General features: G+C 46.6%; 1 protein-coding gene across 1 annotated transcript in view; it reads right to left on the bottom strand.

Moving 5' to 3' along the window:
* Positions 1-21421, bottom strand: part of TWF1 (twinfilin actin binding protein 1) — a 173444-nt gene that overhangs the window by 12508 nt on the left and 139515 nt on the right. Inside the window, exon 8 of the mRNA XM_069228826.1 lies at positions 12045-12166. Within this exon, the coding sequence (XP_069084927.1) occupies positions 12045-12166 (122 nt within the window). The remainder of the gene's footprint in view (positions 1-12044; positions 12167-21421) is intronic.

Genomic DNA, 21421 nt, shown 5'->3' with positions numbered 1-21421 from the left:
AGGCGCCAGGGCAATTTTTTTTTTGTGTTTTTTTTTTTTGTTGTTTCTTTTTTTAGAGATGGGGAGCGACCCATCAGGCAAGGGTCGCTCCCCTGGGGGGGCAAATTGTATTTAGACCATTTCTGCCCCCCTGGGGGCAGATTGGCCAATTTTAGGTCAATCTGCCCCCTAGGGGGCAGAAACCACTAGGCACCGGGGATTTGTTTTTTGGCGCCAATGTCACGCAGGGGGAGCGACCCCGTAGGCAAGGGTCGCTCCCGGTGGGGGGGTGGAGGTTGGGGGGGCAAATTTATTTTAGGCCATTTCTGCCCCCCCGGGGGACAGATCGGCCTATTATTAGGCCGAACTGCCCCCGGGGGGGGCAGAACACTCTAGGCGCCAGGGCAATTTTTTTTTTGTGTTTTTTTTTTTTTTGTTGTTTCTTTTTTTAGAGATGGGGAGCGACCCATCAGGCAAGGGTCGCTCCCCTGGGGGGGCAAATTGTATTTAGACCATTTCTGCCCCCCTGGGGGCAGATTGGCCAATTTTAGGTCAATCTGCCCCCAAGGGGGCAGAAACCACTAGGCACCGGGGATTTGTTTTTTGGCGCCAATGTCACGCAGGGGGAGCGACCCCGTAGGCAAGGGTCGCTCCCGGGGGGGGCGGTGGGGGTTGGGGGGGCAAATTTATTTTAGGCCATTTCTGCCCCCCCGGGGGACAGATCGGCCTATTATTAGGCCGAACTGCCCCCGGGGGGGGCAGAACACTCTAGGCGCCAGGGCAATTTTTTTTTTGTGTTTTTTTTTTTTGTTGTTTCTTTTTTTAGAGATGGGGAGCGACCCATCAGGCAAGGGTCGCTCCCCTGGGGGGGCAAATTGTATTTAGACCATTTCTGCCCCCCTGGGGGCAGATTGGCCAATTTTAGGTCAATCTGCCCCCAAGGGGGCAGAAACCACTAGGCACCGGGGATTTGTTTTTTAGCGCCAATGTCACGCAGGGGGAGCGACCCCGTAGGCAAGGGTCGCTCCCGGGGGGGGGGGGCGGGTGGGGGTTGGGGGGGCAAATTTATTTTAGGCCATTTCTGCCCCCCCGGGGGACAGATCGGCCTATTATTAGGCCGAACTGCCCCCCGGGGGGGCTGAACACTCTAGGCACCAGGGCAATTTTTTTTTTGTGTGTTTTTTTTTTTGTTGTTTCTTTTTTTAGAGATGGGGAGCGACCCATCAGGCAAGGGTCGCTCCCCTGGGGGGGCAAATTGTATTTAGACCATTTCTGCCCCCCTGGGGGCAGATTGGCCAATTTTAGGTCAATCTGCCCCCAAGGGGGCAGAAACCACTAGGCAGCGGGGATTTGTTTTTTGGCGCCAATGTCACGCAGGGGGAGCGACCCCGTAGGCAAGGGTCGCTCCCGGGGGGGGGATGGGGGTTGGGGGGGCAAATTTATTTTAGGCCATTTCTGCCCCCCCGGGGGACAGATCGGCCTATTATTAGGCCGAACTGCCCCCGGGGGGGGGGGGGGGGGCAGAACACTCTAGGCACCAGGGCAATTTTTTTTTTGTGTGTTTTTTTTTTTGTTGTTTCTTTTTTTAGAGATGGGGAGCGACCCATCAGGCAAGGGTCGCTCCCCTGGGGGGGCAAATTGTATTTAGACCATTTCTGCCCCCCTGGGGGCAGATTGGCCAATTTTAGGTCAATCTGCCCCCAAGGGGGCAGAAACCACTAGGCACCGGGGATTTGTTTTTTGGCGCCAATGTCACGCAGGGGGAGCGACCCCGTAGGCAAGGGTCGCTCCCGGGGGGGGGATGGGGGTTGGGGGGGCAAATTTATTTTAGGCCATTTCTGCTCCCCGGGGGACAGATCGGCCTATTATTAGGCCGAACTGCCCCTGGGGGGGGGGGCAGAACACTCTAGGCACCAGGGCAATTTTTTTTTTGTGTTTTTTTTTTTTGTTGTTTCTTTTTTTAGAGATGGGGAGCGACCCATCAGGCAAGGGTCGCTCCCCTGGGGGGGCAAATTGTATTTAGACCATTTCTGCCCCCCTGGGGGCAGATTGGCAAATTTTAGGTCAATCTGCCCCCAAGGGGGCAGAAACCACTAGGCACCGGGGATTTGTTTTTTGGCGCCAATGTCACGCAGGGGGAGCGACCCCGTAGGCAAGGGTCGCTCCCGGGGGGGTGGTGGGGGTTGGGGGGGCAAATTTATTTTAGGCCATTTCTGCCCCCCCGGGGGACAGATCGGCCTATTATTAGGCCGAACTGCCCCCGGGGGGGGGGGGGGGGGCAGAAACCTCTAGGCGCCAGGGGAATTTTTCTTTTTTTTCTTTTTTTTTTTCTTTGTTTTTTTTTTTTTAGAGATGGGGAGCGACCCATCAGGCAAAAGTCGCTCCCCTGGGGGACAAATTGTATTTAGGCCATTTCTGCCCCCCTTGGGGGCAGATTGGCTGAGTTTAGGTCAACCTGCCCCCAAGGGGGCAGAAACCACTAGGCACCGGGGATTTGTTTTTTGGTGCCAATGTCACGCAGGGGGAGCGACCCCGTAGGCAAGGGTCGCTCCCGGCGGGGGAGGGTGGGGGTTGGGGGGGCAAATTTATTTTAGGGCATTTCTGCCCCCCCGCCCCCTGGGGCCGGCTGAGCTACAGGCCAAACACCACAGGTAGGCACCTTGCAAAAAACACCTCTGTTTTCTGTGAAAAAATATGTTGTGTCCACGTTGTGTTTTGGGCCATTTCCTTTTGTGGGCGCTAGGCCTACCAACAGAAGTGATGTACCATTTTTATCGAGAGACTTAGGGGAACGCTGGGTGGAAGGAAATTTGTGGCTCCTCTCAGATTCCAGAACTTTCTGTCACCGAAATGAGAGGAAAAAGTGTTTTTTGGGCCAAATTTTGATGTTTGCAAAGGATTCTGGGTAACATAACCTGGTCAGAGCCCCGCAAGTCACCCCATCTTGGATTCCCCTGGGTTTCTAGTTTTCAAAAATGCACTGGTTTGCTAGGTTTCCTCAGGTGTCGGCTGAGCTACAGGCCAAAATCCACAGGTAGGCACTGCTTTTTATAAAAAAATGTGATGTGTCCACGTTGTGTTTTGGGCCCTTTCCTTTCGTGGGCGCTAGTCCTACCCACACAAGTGAGGTATCATTTTTATCGGGAGACTTGGGGGAACGCTGGGTAGAAGGAAATTTGTGGCTCCTCTCAGATTCCAGAACTTTCTGCCACAGAAATGTGAGTAACATGTGTATTTTTAGCCAAATTTTGAGGTTTGCAAAGGATTCTGGGTAACAGAACCTGGTCCGAGCCCCGCAAGTCACCCCTCCTTGGATTCCCCTAGGTCTCTAGTTTTCAGAAATGCACAGGTTTGGTAGGTTTCCCTAGGTGCCGGCTGAGCTAGAGGCCAAAATCTACAGGTAGGCACTTCGCAAAAAACACCTCTGTTTTTTTTCCAAAATTTAGGATGTGTCCACGTTGCGCTTTGGGGTGTTTCCTGTCGCCGGCGCTAGGCCTACCCACGCAAGTGAGGTATCATTTTTATCGGGAGACTTGGGGGAACGCTGGGTGGAAGGAAATTTGTAGCTCCTCTCAGATTCCAGAACTTTCTGCCACAGAAATGTGAGGGACATGTGTTTTTTTAGCCAAATTTTGAGGTTTGCAAAGGATTCTGGGTAACAGAACCTGGTCCGAGCCACACAAGTCACCCCTCCTTGGATTCCCCTAGGTCTCTAGTTTTCAGAAATGTACAGGTTTGGTAGGTTTCCCTAGGTGGCGGCTGAGCTAGAGGCCAAAATCTCCAGGTAGTCACTTTGCTAAAAACAGCTCTGTTTTCTGTGATGTGTCCACGTTGTGTTTTGGGGCATATCCTGTCGCGGGCGCTAGGCCTACCCACACAAGTGAGGTATCATTTTTATCGGGAGACGTGGGGGAACGCTGGGTGGAAGGAAATTTGTGGCTCCTCTCAGATTCCAGAACTTTCTGCCACAGAAATGTGAGGAACATGTGTTTTTTTAGCCAAATTTTGAGGTTTGCAAAGGATTCTGGGTAACAGAACCTGGTCCGAGCCACACAAGTCACCCCTCCTTGGATTCCCCTAGGTCTCTAGTTTTCAGAAATGTACAGGTTTGGTAGGTTTCCCTAGGTGCCGGCTGAGCTAGAGGCCAAAATCTACAGGTAGTCACTTTGCTAAAAACAGCTCTGTTTTCTGTGATATGTCCACGTTGTGTTTTGGGGCATATCCTGTCGCGGGCGCTAGGCCTACCCACACAAGTGAGGTATCATTTTTATCGGGAGACGTGGGGGAACGCTGGGTGGAAGGAAATTTGTGGCTCCTCTCAGATTCCAGAACTTTCTGCCACAGAAATGTGAGGAACATGTGTTTTTTTAGCCAAATTTTGAGGTTTGCAAAGGATTCTGGGTAACAGAACCTGGTCCGAGCCACACAAGTCACCCCTCCTTGGATTCCCCTAGGTCTCTAGTTTTCAGAAATGTACAGGTTTGGTAGGTTTCCCTAGGTGCCGGCTGAGCTAGAGGCCAAAATCTACAGGTAGTCACTTTGCTAAAAACAGCTCTGTTTTCTGTGATATGTCCACGTTGTGTTTTGGGGCATATCCTGTCGCGGGCGCTAGGCCTACCCACACAAGTGAGGTATCATTTTTATCGGGAGACGTGGGGGAACGCTGGGTGGAAGGAAATTTGTGGCTCCTCTCAGATTCCAGAACTTTCTGCCACAGAAATGTGAGGAACATGTGTTTTTTTAGTCAAATTTTGAGATTTGCAAAGGATTCTGGGTAACAGAACCTGGTCCGAACCCCGCAAGTCACCCCTCCTTGGATTCCCCTAGGTCTCTAGTTTTCAGAAATGCACAGGTTTGGTAGGTTTCCCTAGGTGGCGGCTGAGCTAGAGGCCAAAATCTACAGGTAGTCACTTTGCTAAAAACAGCTCTGTTTTCTGTGATATGTCCACGTTGTGTTTTGGGGCATATCCTGTCGCGGGCGCTAGGCCTACCCACACAAGTGAGGTATCATTTTTATCGGGAGACGTGGGGGAACGCTGGGTGGAAGGAAATTTGTGGCTCCTCTCAGATTCCAGAACTTTCTGCCACAGAAATGTGAGGAACATGTGTTTTTTTAGCCAAATTTTGAGGTTTGCAAAGGATTCTGGGTAACAGAACCTGGTCCGAGCCCCGCAAGTCACCCCTCCTTGGATTCCCCTAGGTCTCTAGTTTTCAGAAATGCACAGGTTTGGTAGGTTTCCCTAGGTGCCGGCTGAGCTAGAGGCCAAAATCTACAGGTAGTCACTTTGCTAAAAACAGCTCTGTTTTCTGTGATATGTCCACGTTGTGTTTTGGGGCATATCCTGTCGCGGGCGCTAGGCCTACCCACACAAGTGAGGTATCATTTTTATCGGGAGACGTGGGGGAACGCTGGGTGGAAGGAAATTTGTGGCTCCTCTCAGATTCCAGAACTTTCTGCCACAGAAATGTGAGGAACATGTGTTTTTTTAGTCAAATTTTGAGATTTGCAAAGGATTCTGGGTAACAGAACCTGGTCCGAGCCCCGCCAGTCACCCCTCCTTGGATTCCCCTACGTCTCTAGTTTTCAGAAATGCACAGGTTTGGTAGGTTTCCCTAGGTGGCGGCTGAGCTAGAGGCCAAAATCTACAGGTAGTCACTTTGCTAAAAACAGCTCTGTTTTCTGTGATATGTCCACGTTGTGTTTTGGGGCATATCCTGTCGCGGGCGCTAGGCCTACCCACACAAGTGAGGTATCATTTTTATCGGGAGACGTGGGGGAACGCTGGGTGGAAGGAAATTTGTGGCTCCTCTCAGATTCCAGAACTTTCTGCCACAGAAATGTGAGGAACATGTGTTTTTTTAGCCAAATTTTGAGGTTTGCAAAGGATTCTGGGTAACAGAACCTGGTCCGAGCCCCGCAAGTCACCCCTCCTTGGATTCCCCTAGGTCTCTAGTTTTCAGAAATGCACAGGTTTGGTAGGTTTCCCTAGGTGGCGGCTGAGCTAGAGGCCAAAATCTACAGGTAGTCACTTTGCTAAAAACAGCTCTGTTTTCTGTGATATGTCCACGTTGTGTTTTGGGGCATATCCTGTCGCGGGCGCTAGGCCTACCCACACAAGTGAGGTATCATTTTTATCGAGAGACGTGGGGGAACGCTGGGTGGAAGGAAATTTGTGGCTCCTCTCAGATTCCAGAACTTTCTGCCACAGAAATGTGAGGAACATGTGTTTTTTTAGCCAAATTTTGAGATTTGCAAAGGATTCTGGGTAACAGAACCTGGTCCGAGCCCCGCAAGTCACCCCTCCTTGGATTCCCCTAGGTCTCTAGTTTTCAGAAATGCACAGGTTTGGTAGGTTTCCCTAGGTGGCGGCTGAGCTAGAGGCCAAAATCGACAGGTAGTCACTTTGCTAAAAACAGCTCTGTTTTCTGTGATATGTCCACGTTGTGTTTTGGGGCATATCCTGTCGCGGGCGCTAGGCCTACCCACACAAGTGAGGTATCATTTTTATCAGGAGACGTGGGGGAACGCTGGGTGGAAGGAAATTTGTGGCTCCTCTCAGATTCCAGAACTTTCTGCCACAGAAATGTGAGGAACATGTGTTTTTTTAGCGAAATTTTTAGGTTTGCAAAGGATTCTGGGTAACAGAACCTGGTCCGAGCCCCGCAAGTCACCCCTCCTTGGATTCCCCTAGGTCTCTAGTTTTCAGAAATGCACAGGTTTAGTAGGTTTCCCTAGGTGGCGGCTGAGCTAGAGGCCAAAATCTACAGGTAGTCACTTTGCTAAAAACAGCTCTGTTTTCTGTGATATGTCCACGTTGTGTTTTGGGGTATATCCTGTCGCGGGCGCTAGGCCTACCCACACAAGTGAGGTATCATTTTTATCGGGAGACGTGGGGGAACGCTGGGTGGAAGGAAATTTGTGGCTCCTCTCAGATTCCAGAACTTTCTGCCACAGAAATGTGAGGAACATGTGTTTTTTTAGCCAAATTTTGAGGTTTGCAAAGGATTCTGGGTAACAGAACCTGGTCCGAGCCACACAAGTCAGCCCTCCTTGGATTCCCCTAGGTCTCTAGTTTTCAGAAATGCACAGGTTTGGTAGGTTTCCCTAGGTGGCGGCTGAGCTAGAGGCCAAAATCTACAGGTAGTCACTTTGCTAAAAACAGCTCTGTTTTCTGTGATGTGTCCACGTTGTGTTTTGGGGCATATCCTGTCGCGGGTGCTAGGCCTACCCACACAAGTGAGGTATCATTTTTATCGGGAGACGTGGGGGAACGCTGGGTGGAAGGAAATTTGTAGCTCCTCTCAGATTCCAGAACTTTCTGCCACAGAAATGTGAGGGACATGTGTTTTTTTAGCCAAATTTTGAGGTTTGCAAAGGATTCTGGGTAACAGAACCTGGTCCGAGCCCCGCAAGTCTCCCCTCCTTGGATTCCCCTAGGTCTCTAGTTTTCAGAAATGCACAGGTTTGGTAGGTTTCCCTAGGTGGCGGCTGAGCTAGAGGCCAAAATCTACAGGTAGTCACTTTGCTAAAAACAGCTCTGTTTTCTGTGATATGTCCACGTTGTGTTTTGGGGCATATCCTGTCGCGGGCGCTAGGCCTCCCCACACAAGTGAGGTATCATTTTTATCGGGAGACGTGGGGGAACGCTGGGTGGAAGGAAATTTGTGGCTCCTCTCAGATTCCAGAACTTTCTGCCACAGAAATGTGAGGAACATGTGTTTTTTTATCCAAATTTTGAGGTTTGCAAAGGATTCTGGGTAACAGGACCTGGTCCGAGCCCCGCAAGTCACCCCTCCTTGGATTCCCCTAGGTCTCTACTTTTCAGAAATGCACAGGTTTGGTAGGTTTCCCTAGGTGGCGGCTGAGCTAGAGGCCAAAATCTACAGGTAGTCACTTTGCTAAAAACAGCTCTGTTTTCTGTGATATGTCCACGTTGTGTTTTGGGGCATATCCTGTCGCGGGCGCTAGGCCTACCCACACAAGTGAGGTATCATTTTTATCGGGAGACGTGGGGGAACGCTGGGTGGAAGGAAATTTGTGGCTCCTCTCAGATTCCAGAACTTTCTGCCACAGAAATGTGAGGAACATGTGTTTTTTTAGCCAAATTTTGAGATTTGCAAAGGATTCTGGGTAACAGAACCTGGTCCGAGCCCCGCAAGTCACCCCTCCTTGGATTCCCCTAGGTCTCTAGTTTTCAGAAATGCACAGGTTTGGTAGGTTTCCCTAGGTGGCGGCTGAGCTAGAGGCCAAAATCGACAGGTAGTCACTTTGCTAAAAACAGCTCTGTTTTCTGTGATATGTCCACGTTGTGTTTTGGGGCATATCCTGTCGCGGGCGCTAGGCCTACCCACACAAGTGAGGTATCATTTTTATCGGGAGACATGGGGGAACGCTGGGTGGAAGGAAATTTGTGGCTCCTCTCAGATTCCAGAACTTTCTGCCACAGAAATGTGAGGAACATGTGTTTTTTTAGCCAAATTTTGAGGTTTGCAAAGGATTCTGTGTAACAGAACCTGGTCCGAGCCCCGCAAGTCACCCCTCCTTGGATTCCCCTAGGTCTCTAGTTTTCAGAAATGCACAGGTTTGGTAGGTTTCCCTAGGTGGCGGCTGAGCTAGAGGCCAAAATCTACAGGTAGTCACTTTGCTAAAAACAGCTCTGTTTTCTGTGATATGTCCACGTTGTGTTTTGGGGCATATCCTGTCGCGGGCGCTAGGCCTACCCACACAAGTGAGGTATCATTTTTATCGGGAGACGTGGGGGAACGCTGGGTGGAAGGAAATTTGTGGCTCCTCTCAGATTCCAGAACTTTCTGCCACAGAAATGTGAGGAACATGTGTTTTTTTAGCGAAATTTTGAGGTTTGCAAAGGATTCTGGGTAACAGAACCTGGTCCGAGCCCCGCAAGTCACCCCTCCTTGGATTCCCCTAGGTCTCTAGTTTTCAGAAATGCACAGGTTTAGTAGGTTTCCCTAGGTGGCGGCTGAGCTAGAGGCCAAAATCTACAGGTAGTCACTTTGCTAAAAACAGCTCTGTTTTCTGTGATATGTCCACGTTGTGTTTTGGGGTATATCCTGTCGCGGGCGCTAGGCCTACCCACACAAGTGAGGTATCATTTTTATCGGGAGACGTGGGGGAACGCTGGGTGGAAGGAAATTTGTGGCTCCTCTCAGATTCCAGAACTTTCTGCCACAGAAATGTGAGGAACATGTGTTTTTTTAGCCAAATTTTGAGGTTTGCAAAGGATTCTGGGTAACAGAACCTGGTCCGAGCCACACAAGTCACCCCTCCTTGGATTCCCCTAGGTCTCTAGTTTTCAGAAATGCACAGGTTTGGTAGGTTTCCCTAGGTGGCGGCTGAGCTAGAGGCCAAAATCTACAGGTAGTCACTTTGCTAAAAACAGCTCTGTTTTCTGTGATGTGTCCATGTTGTGTTTTGGGGCATATCCTGTCGCGGGTGCTAGGCCTACCCACACAAGTGAGGTACCATTTTTACCGGGAGACTTGGGGGAACATAGATTAGCAAAACAAGTACTATTGCCCCTTGTCTTTCTCTACATTTTTTCCTTCCAAATATAGGAGTGTGTGTAAAAAAGACATCTATTTGAGAAATTCCCTGTAATTCACGTGCTACTATGGTCACCCCGGAATTCAGAGATGTGCAAATAACCACTGCTCCTCAACACCTTATCTTGTGCCCTTTTTGGAAATGCAAAGGTTTTCTTGATAGCAATTTTTTACTCCTTATATTTCAGCAAATGAATTGCTGTATACCCGGTATAGAATGAAAACGCACTGCAGGGTGCAGCTCATTTATTGGCTCTGGGTTCCTCGGGTTCTTGATGAACCTACAAGCCCTATATATCCCCGCAACCAGAGGAGTCCAGCAGACGTAACGGTATATTGCTTTCGATAATCTGACATTGCAGGGAAAAGTTACAGAGTAAAACGTAGAGAAAAATTGATGGTTTTTTCACCTCAATTTCAATATTTTTCTTTTTCAGCTGTTATTTTCTGTAGGAAACCCTTGTAGGATCTACACAAATGACCCCTTGCTGAATTCAGAATTTTGTCTACTTTTCAGAAATGTTTAGGTTTCTGGGATCCAGCATTGGTTTCATGACCATTCCTGTCACTGACTGGAAGGAGGCTGAAAGCACAAAAAATTGCACAAATGGGGTATGCCCCAGTAAAATGCCAAAATTGTGTTGAAAAATTGGGTTTTCTGATTCAAGTCTGCCTGTTCCTGAAAGCTGGGAAGCTGCTGAGTTTAGCACCGCAAACCCTTTGTTGATGCCATTTTCAGGGGAAAAACCACAAGCCTTCTTCTGCAGCCACTTTTTCAATTTTTTTTGAAAAAAACGAAATTTTCACTGTATTTTGGCCAATTTCTTGGCCTCCTTCAAGGGAACCCACAAAGTCTGGGTACCTCTAGAATCCCTAGGATGTTGGAAAAAAAGGACGCAAATTTGGCTTGGTTAGCTTATGTGGACAAAAAGTTATGAGGGCCTAAGCGCGAACTGCCCCAAATAGGCAAAAAAAGGCCCGGCACAGGAGGGGGAAAAGGCCTGGCAGCGAAGGGGTTAAAAAGAATACCCCAAACTCTTGATTAGAAAAATGGATTATTGCTGGTATATTTTATATCTCAGATATTTGCATTAGATCCTCTTGAATAAATGCAACAAAGTGAGCGCTCTTTATTTTATGTTGAGCGAAAGGGATGGAATGCTGTATGGGACATAAATTATATCCCTTACTACAATAAAAGGTAAAGACTATTAAAAAATGTAGCATAACGTTACTTGTTACTAATTTTTAAATGTAAAAACTGGAGTGAATACCGCCAACTTCAAGATTATTTAGCAAATGCTTCTGCATCCACAAAATATATGCACAGTTGTCTCCATGTGAGCTTTTATGATTTAATGGCATCAAGGACCCAAACCCAATCCAGTGACCAGTAATGCCATGTTTATCACATTCAGCAATTTTTGACTTTTTAGCTAACAGTACACTGCATTGAGGGACAAGAAGTTTTATTTTCAACAACCTATAGATGAATTCAGTATACCAAAGTGTTATCTAAAAATCTAGGACTGGCATAAGGAGTCACACATGTGAAACCTAGCCGATGTGTAACCCAGGCAGTACTGTAAGCAACAATTTGTAATGCTTGTACTTTATCAGTTGCTCTGTTGTCCCAAAGTCATTTGGTCATCCTCCTCCTTTTGTTACTACTGCTCCTCTTTTGTATCCATGCCAGTTCCTCCAGTACAGTTTTTCTCAAACTGTGTGTTGCAAATTGATTTTTGATGAGTTGGGAAATTCCAAGCATTAAAAAGATGCATTTCATTTTTATATTTATCTTTGTACATTTGCTGCACTTCAAAGACAGACCTTAAATGTCAGAATATGTTTTCTGACAAACTGCTGCTTATTTTGTAACATGGGGATTGGTATTCACAAACTCCTCCCACTTTACAATCACAGAAATAAAAGAAAAGTCAATTATTAGACAGCCTTGCAGGGGTACAGGGAGTGTGAAAGGAAAGGCTGTAGGATGTCATTTTTTTATAACACACAACAAAATGTAAATATCAGTAAATGAAGGGTGCACATTTACCAGTTAAGAAAGCACAAAAGAAGTACATTGTGTTGTAATTCTGAAGCGCAATGGAAAAAGATTTTAATAGGACCAAAACAAATCAAGACACTTCACTTGGTGATGCAGAAATGATAAATATTGACTAAAACCATATTTCTGCTGTTTCAATGGAAACTGTACTGCCTGTAAATGTCAGTGGGCTACCACACAAACCTTTAGTTACATCAAAATAACCACCGCCGCATGTCCATTAAAACTAGGTGGTCCACTAAAGTTTGTTGTTCTAAAAAGTGGGTTGTGGTTCTTAAAAGTTCAATCATCTTGTGTTTCTAGATAACTATTTAAAGAGGGTGAATCGGTTGTCTGCGGCAATATGAGAAATCATGTTCTGCAAACTTTATGCAGTTTTCCAATGGTTTTGCAATCAAGAGCTTACTCATGTAGATCAGCAATGAATACTTACCTTTTTAATAATCTCCAAAAGCAGCTGTCTTTCAAGCATTTCTAACAAAGGGCTCTTGCAGCTTGAGTACAACATCCGTTCTCGTATACTGCATGAGTATCCAGGCATAGAGTAAATAAAAACTGAAAAAGAAGAGAGAAATTACTGCTCAGTTGTAATTCAATGTTTCCTATGTGCAGGGGGAGGAACTCTGTAAGGACTATGGCCCTTATTACAACATTGGTGGTATTGACCACCTACCACCACGGCGATGGCAGCCAACATACTGTCGCCGTGGCTACTAGCCGCCCACCCGCATTATGATAGTAGACGGAATTCACCAGAAGGCTGGTGGAATACCGTCAACGGTCATGGCGGCAGACGGTGGTAAGGTGGTGCTGCACCACCTTAAAACACCGCCAGGCCGTATCATTGCTAATGATACGGTCGGCAGTGTTTTGCTGGTGTGGCGCAGCTGCTGGCAGCAGCGCAGTGTCCCGTCTCCTGCCGGAGGACCCCCGGCAAGCAGATAAGTCGGGTTCTCCGACAGGAGAGGGGGTGTAGGGTGGTTTGTGCATATGTGGGGGTGTTGTGTGTGTGTGTGTGTGTGTGTGTCTTTGTATCCGGGTGTGAGTCACGTTGAATGAGTGCATGAATGAATGTTGTGTGTTGTGAATGCGTGTGCGCAACAATGTATGTTGGTGTGTGTTGCGGTGTGTGGGTATGTATGTGTGCATGTGTGGGTGGATGTGGGTATGAGTGTGTGTATGAGCGTGTATGTGTGTGCGTGTGTAAATGTGCAGGGGTGGGTAGGAGAGGGAGGGGGATGGTAGGAAGAGGGGATGGTAGGGAGGGGGGAAGAGGGAGAGGGGCGGGGGAGAACCCTATCAGTGCCAGGGAAGTGCTGGCACTGATAGTACCTACCGCCATGGTTTTCTTGGCGGCACGGTTGCCGCGAAAACAATGGCAGTAGGTGGGGTCATACTCCAGAGGGTGGGATTGTGACGGCTGCCGGGCTAGAGACCAAAGTCTCCAGCCCAGCGGCCGTTACCACCCTGGCGGACAGAGTGGTGCATTGGCGATTTTACTTGAGCCAAACCACCAAGGTCATAATTTGGGAAAAGGTACCGCCAGCCTGTTGGCAGTACCTTTCCCCAAATTACTGCCAACCGCCAGTGTCGTAATGAGGGCCTATATGCTTTTGACTTGTTACTGCTCAATATCAATTTAAAACTGGTGGCTTCACTAACATTTTTAATAATGTGATTCTCACTCGGATAAGTATGATGTGACAGAAAAATGTGCTGAAGAAGATGACATTCAAATTCAGAAAAAGCTTAATATCTGTGGGTGTATATATATGTATATATATATATTTTAAATATAAGTTCTGAACAGGGTACCATCAATTAGGCTTCAGATAAATGTTTGGGTTTCACAAAAAAATACATTAAAATACAGTTATCTAGTTTTGTGGGTTCTGATTTGTAGCCCGACGTTTTGAACTTTTAATTTCAGGCCACTACGTTTTGGTAAGGTGGCCTAATAGGGGTTTAATTTTATAATTTAATTTGCTATTAAACCGGTTAGGTTCATAGTTTTTTTTTATAAGCTTGGATGGTTTGACAGACACACCTAAAAGTAAGAAGGTTAACTATCAGTTGGATATTGTCGTGGGCAGTGCAGTGGCGTCCCTTAGGCCCCAACTCTGCCTTTCCATCAGCCTTTTCATGATGTGGAGCCAGCCATGAAAAAGCTGATGGAAAGGAAAGTCGTGATCAGTACGGCGGTGTCCCAAACTCAGCACCGCCATGGCTGACCACGACTTTCACCGCCGCCAACCCATCAGCATTCTGGTCCCGGAGATGGCTGCGGTCTCTTTGTGGTCCCACCACCAGGATCGTAATCAGGCGGTCGGACCACCAGGATTGCAGCGTTCAGACCGCCACCACAAGTTTGGCGGTCTTAGGACCGCCAAACACGTAATCAGGCCATTAGTTGCTGAAACAGGAGTTCAAATCCTCCAGTGGGACGTGATTGCAAGCTTTATGCAAGAAAGTCCGCTTGAATCCAGAAAGCTGTTGTTTTTTGGAACAAAAGCTCTGAACGGGAATAGTTAAAGGAAGTCTGGATACTTTTCACACTTTAGCCCAGTCAAGTTAATATGTTTCAACTAAGTGTTTTCTTCGGACCTCAGAGATCTCCACTGGTACAAGACTACATGTTGTGTCTGACTATGAGTTCCATGAAGTAGGATACTTTCTCACCTAGGGCCCCCTGAAATGGATTTGCTAATACTGGGAAGCTCCATGAGACAGAAACCCATTTCTTCAGGCCAGGAAAGATCACACCTTCATTTGATCGGCTCGGATGGTTGGAACTGGTCCTCCAAAAGCTGAAAGTCTGAATTTTTCAGGCTCCCAAAGCTTTTCAGAAATTATAGGACAAGTCTAGTCAGACACAGCCAATGGTCCCATGGCCTCAAGAACAGTACAGAGGGATATGGACACACTCCAGCAGAGGTCACCAGCAAAGTCAGGTGGGCATATCAGCAAAAAAGCTTCTTGCAGTTTGTTGTGTCCCTGTAGCCACAAAGGAGGTCAACTAACTGATCCTGGGAGTCCACTTCTTTGTCCTGGGTAAAAGTTTGACTACCTATCATTTCTGGTCTCCCCATAGGTCTCGAAAAGCAGTGGAAGTCTTTTTCTGTTTTTCCACAGGTGCAGAAATTATTTTGAGGAGGATGCATTGGGATATAACATCTATGGTTGGCACTGGGGGTGTGGGTGACTCCTGGCTTCTCTCTAACCAATGGTGAAAAAGTTCCCAGGGGCAACCCTACCCACCGATTTCTGTAGTTCCTGTTTTACCTACTACAGTCAGTCCCACAGTGCACCTTACCCCTAAAATCCAACATGGGGAAAATATTTCTCCCTTGTGCAAAGTCTTTGTGCCTGCTCTGAGGTATGCCCATGGAAATGAGTAGCCAGTGTGGTTGGGTGAACAAAGGTTTGCCTTCCCCAGGTCTCATCTTATAGTTACTTGTGAAGCAGCAGGGCTTTTACAAGTTAATGAAGTTCCTGGGTCCACCCGAACTGGTCTTCCTGCAAGGGGAAGAAAAACACTTCACCAAACCCAGGCCATCATTTCTGTTGTGAGAGCACAGCACTTTCCACTCATTAAGTTCAAGCATTGACTGGGCAGGTGCTGTCAGCCTAATGGAAATTAGTCTCCAGGAACTTCAGGCAGACAAATTTAATTTCTAAATGTTACTTTTCCTACATATTTATTAAAAACTAACATTACCCTTAGATTGGATTTTTAATAAATATAAAAAATTGTGTTTGAATAATTTTTCTCCAAACACACAAGATGAGATGGGACACATGCTTGAAATAAGTCTAAGCACTGGTAATGACCCATCGTTCTTCTGCCCACCATGCCACCTTAGTTTGGATCCAGCCATATGCAACGGAGTCTTGACCCTGCTCTAATAGGAACAGTCCAGCCAAACTACCAGGCCAGGTACTTTAGACCAGTTTAGCCCTGATTGGGGCTCATCAGTTTGTTATATCTTGGTTCCAGTGGCACAGTCAGCATGAGACCTACGTCTGGGAGTACCCTTGCAATCTGGGGTATTACATCAAACACAGAAAAGGTGATGTGATTAATTCTTGTAATAAGTCTAAATATTGGCAATAGCTCTGGCAGCATTCCAACCCATTGTTCTTTTGCCCACCAGGCCACCTCAGTTTGGAGCCAGCCAAATGCAAATCAGTCTTGACCCTGTCTCCTACAGCCTGAACTTCCAAGCCAGGGTCTCCCTGAACTCAAACACAGGCAAACCAAGACTGACTTTGCCCTGAGTGAGACTTGTAAGTCAGTGTAGATTGGTTCCAGTGGCACACTGAGCAGATAGCAGATCGGAAGACAACAGTTCACTCCCTATCAGAGCAAACAGAAGTTCTGGATAATAGACTGGAAGATGCAGAGGGCATATCCAGCTGGAACGATTTCCAAATCATGGTGTTTCCAGAGCAGATTGAAGGGGACTCCCCAGAGTAATTCCTGGAACAATGGATCAGTAACAAATGTGCTGCTCATTGTCAAAATAGCACATAGAGCCCTGGCTCTCCCAGCACTTCTGGGGGTATCCGCAAGAATCTTCAAAGACAAGCCCCTCAACAAGTGTAATAGGGACGTTATCCTATAGTGGGCCAGACCAGAAGGAGCCCCTAGGTAGCTAAGTCACTGGAATCTTCTGTGACTACATCTAGAAGTTGCAAAGAATAAGGAAGTCCTTTGCTGAAGTAAAAGAGAAGCTGAGAACTTTGAACTTAAAATGTAAGCTTTTGTTCTCTGGAAAACTTATAATCCACAAGGGATGATCTCACTTTTTTACTAACCCAGATGATTTGTGGGAGTGGCTGTGTGTTAGAGATGGGGTCTCTAGTTGGCAGAGGTATTCACCTTTGTCCAAATAGGGACCACAAACCTAAGACACACACAATCCAAATTATCATGTGCCCACCCTCTGGTAGCTTGGCACTGAGCAGTCAGGCTTACCTTAGAAGACAATGTGTAACATATTTGTGCAATAAATCATACAATAACACAGTGAGAACACCACAAAAATACATCACACAGGTTTAGAAAAATATATGATATTTATCTGCTTAAATTAAGGTCAAAACGGTAAAGATTCAATAAGCACAAGCTGAAATATCACTTTTGCAAGTTTAAAAAGAGTCTTAAATCTTAGAAATCAACAGTTATCTTTTGTTTGCACAAAATACCTGATTTGTGTCAAAATTACCATGCATGGAGACCGCAGAGGAGGAGATACGTGTAAAAATAAGGTGTGCGTCGGATTTCCTGAAGTGGCACAGACGATGCGTAGTTTCTTTCCACGCTGCAAGAGGCTTTACATCGATTTCCGGCGCGCAGTCTTGGTTCCTCACTGTGATGGGGGATATTTTGGCGCCCAGGGCCGATGTGGGGAAAATCCTAGATGTGCAGGAATAGGTCACAGGTGTTGTGTCAATCCGGTAGGCGATGTGTCGAATTTTCTGTCGCACTGCAGGTGATGCGTCGATTTCTCACTCAGGAAGTCGGTCCGCGTCGTTCTGGCTCGGCATCGATCTGGTAGGGCATGTGCTTTGTCGAACTTTGCTCGGAAAGTCGGGCTGCATCGTTCCGGTTGGGCTGTGTGGCGATTTCCTTGTCGCAGGGCAGGCTGTGCGTGGTTTCCGGCAGGCTGTGTGTTGATTTTCGGTGCACAAGGAGTTTCCTTGAAGAGATGAAGTCTTTTTGGCCCTGAGACTTCAAAAAACAGGAGGCAAGGTCAATCCTAGCCCTTGGAGATCACTTCTCAGCAAAGTCAGAGGGCAGCAAGACAACAGCAGAGCACCAGTCCTTCACAGCAAAGCAGTCCAGATGAGTCCTTTGGGCAGCCAGGCAGTTCCTCTCGACAGGTTGGAGGTTCAGGTCTAGAAGTGTCTGATTTGGTGGGGTCAGGGACCCAGTTTATATACCCAAAAAAGCCTTTTAAATGGGGGAGACTTCAAAGAGTGGTTTTGAAGTGCACAAGGTCCCCTTTCAGTACAAGCCTGCCTTCCAGGGCCCCAGTATGGGGTTTGGCAGTCCATTTTATGAGGGTAGGCCACTAGTCTTTGAAATGTAAGTGTCAGGCCCTCCACCCTCCCAGGCCAGGAAGACCCATTTAGTATGCAGATGAGTGCAGGTGTGACTGAGAAGCCTGTGTTTGTGGTTGTCTGGGTGAAATGCAGAAGGGAGATGTCAACCAGCCCAGCCAGATGTGGATTGGAGACAGGCTGTAAGGCACAGGTGGATTTTAAGTGCAGAGAAATGCTCACTTTCTAGAAGTGGCATGTCTAAAATAGTAATAAAAAATCCAACCCCACCAATAAACAGGATTCTGTATTACCATTCTGGCCATACTAAATATGACCTGGTTACCCCTTTCTGATCAGAATCTACCACTCAAACAGTATGTGAGGGTAACCCTAATGCTATCCTATGAAAGGAGCAGGTCTCATAGTAGTGGAAAACAAATGTAGGAGTTTACCACTACCAGGACATATAAAACACACATGTGCATGTCCTGCCTTTAACCTACATAGTACTCTGCCCTATGGGTTACCTAGGGCCCACCGTAGGGGTGACTTATGTGTTGAAAAAGGGGAGTTTAAGGCTTGGCAAGTAATTTTAAATGTCAAGTCGAAATGGCAGTGAAACTGCACACACGCCTTGCAATGGCAGGCCTGAGTCATGTGAGTTCTGTTAAGGAGGCCACCATGGTGCCATAGCCCAGGTAGGCCCTCACTTCAGTTTAGGTTCTAGGTGGTTGCCAGCCCTGGATTGTCTCAATCTTGACTTGGAGGGGCTGCACCTCGCCACCACCTACTAGGTGTCCCACGTACACCACAGAACCCTTCCCAATCTGGCACTTACTGGCCTTGATGGTCAGGCCTGCCTGAAGCACCTCCTTGAGGTGGAGCAGGTGTTCCTTCCAGCTGGAACTGTAGAAGGCAGTGTCATCTAAGTAGGCTGCGCAAAACGCATCCTTGCCAGCTAGGACCCCCGTTAACCAACTGCTGGAAGGTAGCAGGGCATTTTTCAATCCAAAGGGCATCATTCTGAACTGGTAATGTCCCTCAGGAGTAGAAAATGCAGATCTCTCTTTAGCCCCCTCAGTCAAGGCGATCTGTCAGTTCCCTGATGTGAGATCAAAGATGCTGAGGAATTTGGCAGCGTCTAGCCTGTTTACGAGCTCATCAGCTCGGGGATGGGGTGAGCGTCTGCATTGTGACAGAGTTGAGACCACAGTAGTACATGCAGGACCAGAGTTCTGGCTTGGCACCGGGAGCTGCAGCCTTGGGAACTAGCACCACTGGGCCAGACCAGGGAACTGCTAGACTTCTCAATCACCCCAAAAGCCAGCATTTGGAAACTTCCTCCTAGATGCTAGTCCTCACTTTGTCTGACAACCTGTAAATGTTGTTGTTTACAGGGGGACTGTGAGAGATTGACACCTTCTACTGGCCTATCACCTTCTTTGGCAGCGAGGAGGTCGGGGAGAGATTCACTCTCGTCTTCCATACCCTCATTTTTCACCAGAAGCATGCTGACCACAGACCTCCCAAAATAAGGCTTCAGACGTTTCTGCTCTCAGCTGCAGCAAATACTTGGCAGTTTATTCCTGTGAACAAGGTCATGGGGACCGAAACGTCTCAGGACTGCCAGTTTTGGATGAAAAGATCAAGGACTTTTCAGACACTGTCAAGAAAATAAAGTTTGGCTCGGAGTGTTACAAGTTGTTTTTCTTCGAAGGAGTCTTTTCGGAGTCACGGGATCGACGGACTCCTCCTCTCGGTTACATTGCATATGGGCATCGACTCTTATTGTTAGATTGTTTTCCCGCAGAGGGTGAAGAAAGGAGAGACAGATTATATAAGAGAAAAAAGATGTCCATGCAAATGTAGATGTATATACATATGTACAAATGTTATTAACTTAAACGACTACAGGGTTCTGGGTAGGAGGGATGGTGCATGTGAATCTGCAGCACAACATGCCACAAACAGATGTACACTGGGTAAGTGACATTTTCCGTTCTATGGCATGTGTAGCTGCAGATACACATGTTATGCATAGACTACAAAGCAGTGAGTCCTCCCAAAAAGCGGTGGCTAGCCTGTAGGAGTTGAAGTTGTTTGAAATAATGTTCTTAGGTCAGCTTGTCCTACAGTGGCTTGTTGTGAGAAAACATCAGCACAATATTGTTTAGTAAACATATGAGGGGTTGACCATATAGCTGCTTTACATATATCAGCCATTGGTATGTTTCCTAAAAAAACCATTATTGCACCTTTCTTTCTTGTAGAATGTGCTTTAGGAGTGACTAAAAGATGTCTTGTTGCTTTGACATAACATGTTTGTATACATCTAAAAATCCATCTTGCTAAACCTTGTTTTGATATAGGATTTCCTGTATGTGGTTAAAGTTGTTTTGTTTTCCTAAACTGTTTAGTTTAGTTTTGTCTATGTAGTACATACCAACTCTTTTGAGATCTAGGGTATGAAGAGCTCTTTATGCCACTGAATCTGGCTGTGGAAAGAAGACTGTCAATTCCACTGTTTGATTGATGTGAAAAGGAGATACTACTTTTGGTAGAAATTTTGGATTTGTTCTTAGTACAACTTTATGTTTGTGTACTTGGAAAAAAGGTTCTTCAAGAGTGAATGTTTGTATTTCACTAACTCTTCTTAAAGAAGTAATGACCACAAGGAAGGCAACCTTCCATGTTAGAAATTGAATTTGGCAAGAGTGCATGGGTTCAAAGGGTGGTCCCATAAGTCTTGTAAGTACAATATTTAAATTCCATAATGGAACTGGTGGTGTTCTAGGTGGAATGATGCGTTTTAATCCTTTCATGAAGGCTTTAATAACAGGAACTCTGGATAAAGAACTATGTTGAATAGTTTGTAAGTATGCAGATATTGCAGTAAGATGTATGTTTATAGAGGAGAATGCCAAATTTGATTTTTGTAAATGAAGTAAGTAACATACAACATCTTGTACTGATGCTGTAAGTAGATTTATGGTTCTAGATTGACAATAGTAGACAAATATTTTGCTCTTGTTTGCGTAGCACTGTCTAGTAGTGGGTTTCCGTGCTTGATTAATGACTTCCATACATTCGGATGGAAGTTTTAAGTATCCAAATTCCATGATTTCAGGGGCCAAATCACTAGATTGGGAGCATTGGGGTTTGGATGCCTGATTTGACCTTTGTTTTGTGTTAACAAATCTGGTCTGTTTGGGAGTTTGGAGTGAGGTACTACAGATAGATCTAGTAGTTTCATGTACCAAGGCTGACGTGCCCATGTTGGTGCTATGAGTATCATGTTGAGTGACGTAACTTGCTGACCAGAAATGGAAGGAGTGGGAGAGGGGTAAAAACATAAGCAAATATCCCTGACCAATTGATCCATAGAGCATTGCCCCTGGATAGGGAATTGTGGGTGTCTAAATGTGAAGTTTTGGCATTTTGTGTTTTCACTTGTTGCGAATAGGTCTATGTTTGGTGTTCCCCACCTTTGAAAGTAATCTTCTAGGTGTGATTATTCTGGATTTCCAGGCTCATTAAAAATTTGGTCTGCGTGTTTTGCCATACCTGGTAACATTGGGAGGCACTGGTACCTAGAATGTGTTGAAGATAATGTATTAAACAAAAAATCTTCCTCTAACGGTTCAGTGTGCATTGTTACCCCATGATAAGCTGCAGCCCTGGCTATGACCTGATTGTATACTGTGGTATCCTCAGGTGGAGATGGTTTGGATGGGTAGGTATCTGGGTCGTTATCTGGGATGG

This window comes from Pleurodeles waltl, chromosome 4_1 (assembly GCF_031143425.1).
Source record: "Pleurodeles waltl isolate 20211129_DDA chromosome 4_1, aPleWal1.hap1.20221129, whole genome shotgun sequence".
NCBI classification, from domain to species: Eukaryota; Metazoa; Chordata; class Amphibia; order Caudata; family Salamandridae; genus Pleurodeles; species Pleurodeles waltl.
Note: the sequence above shows the minus strand (reverse complement) of the source record. Positions and strands in the feature narration are given on the sequence as shown.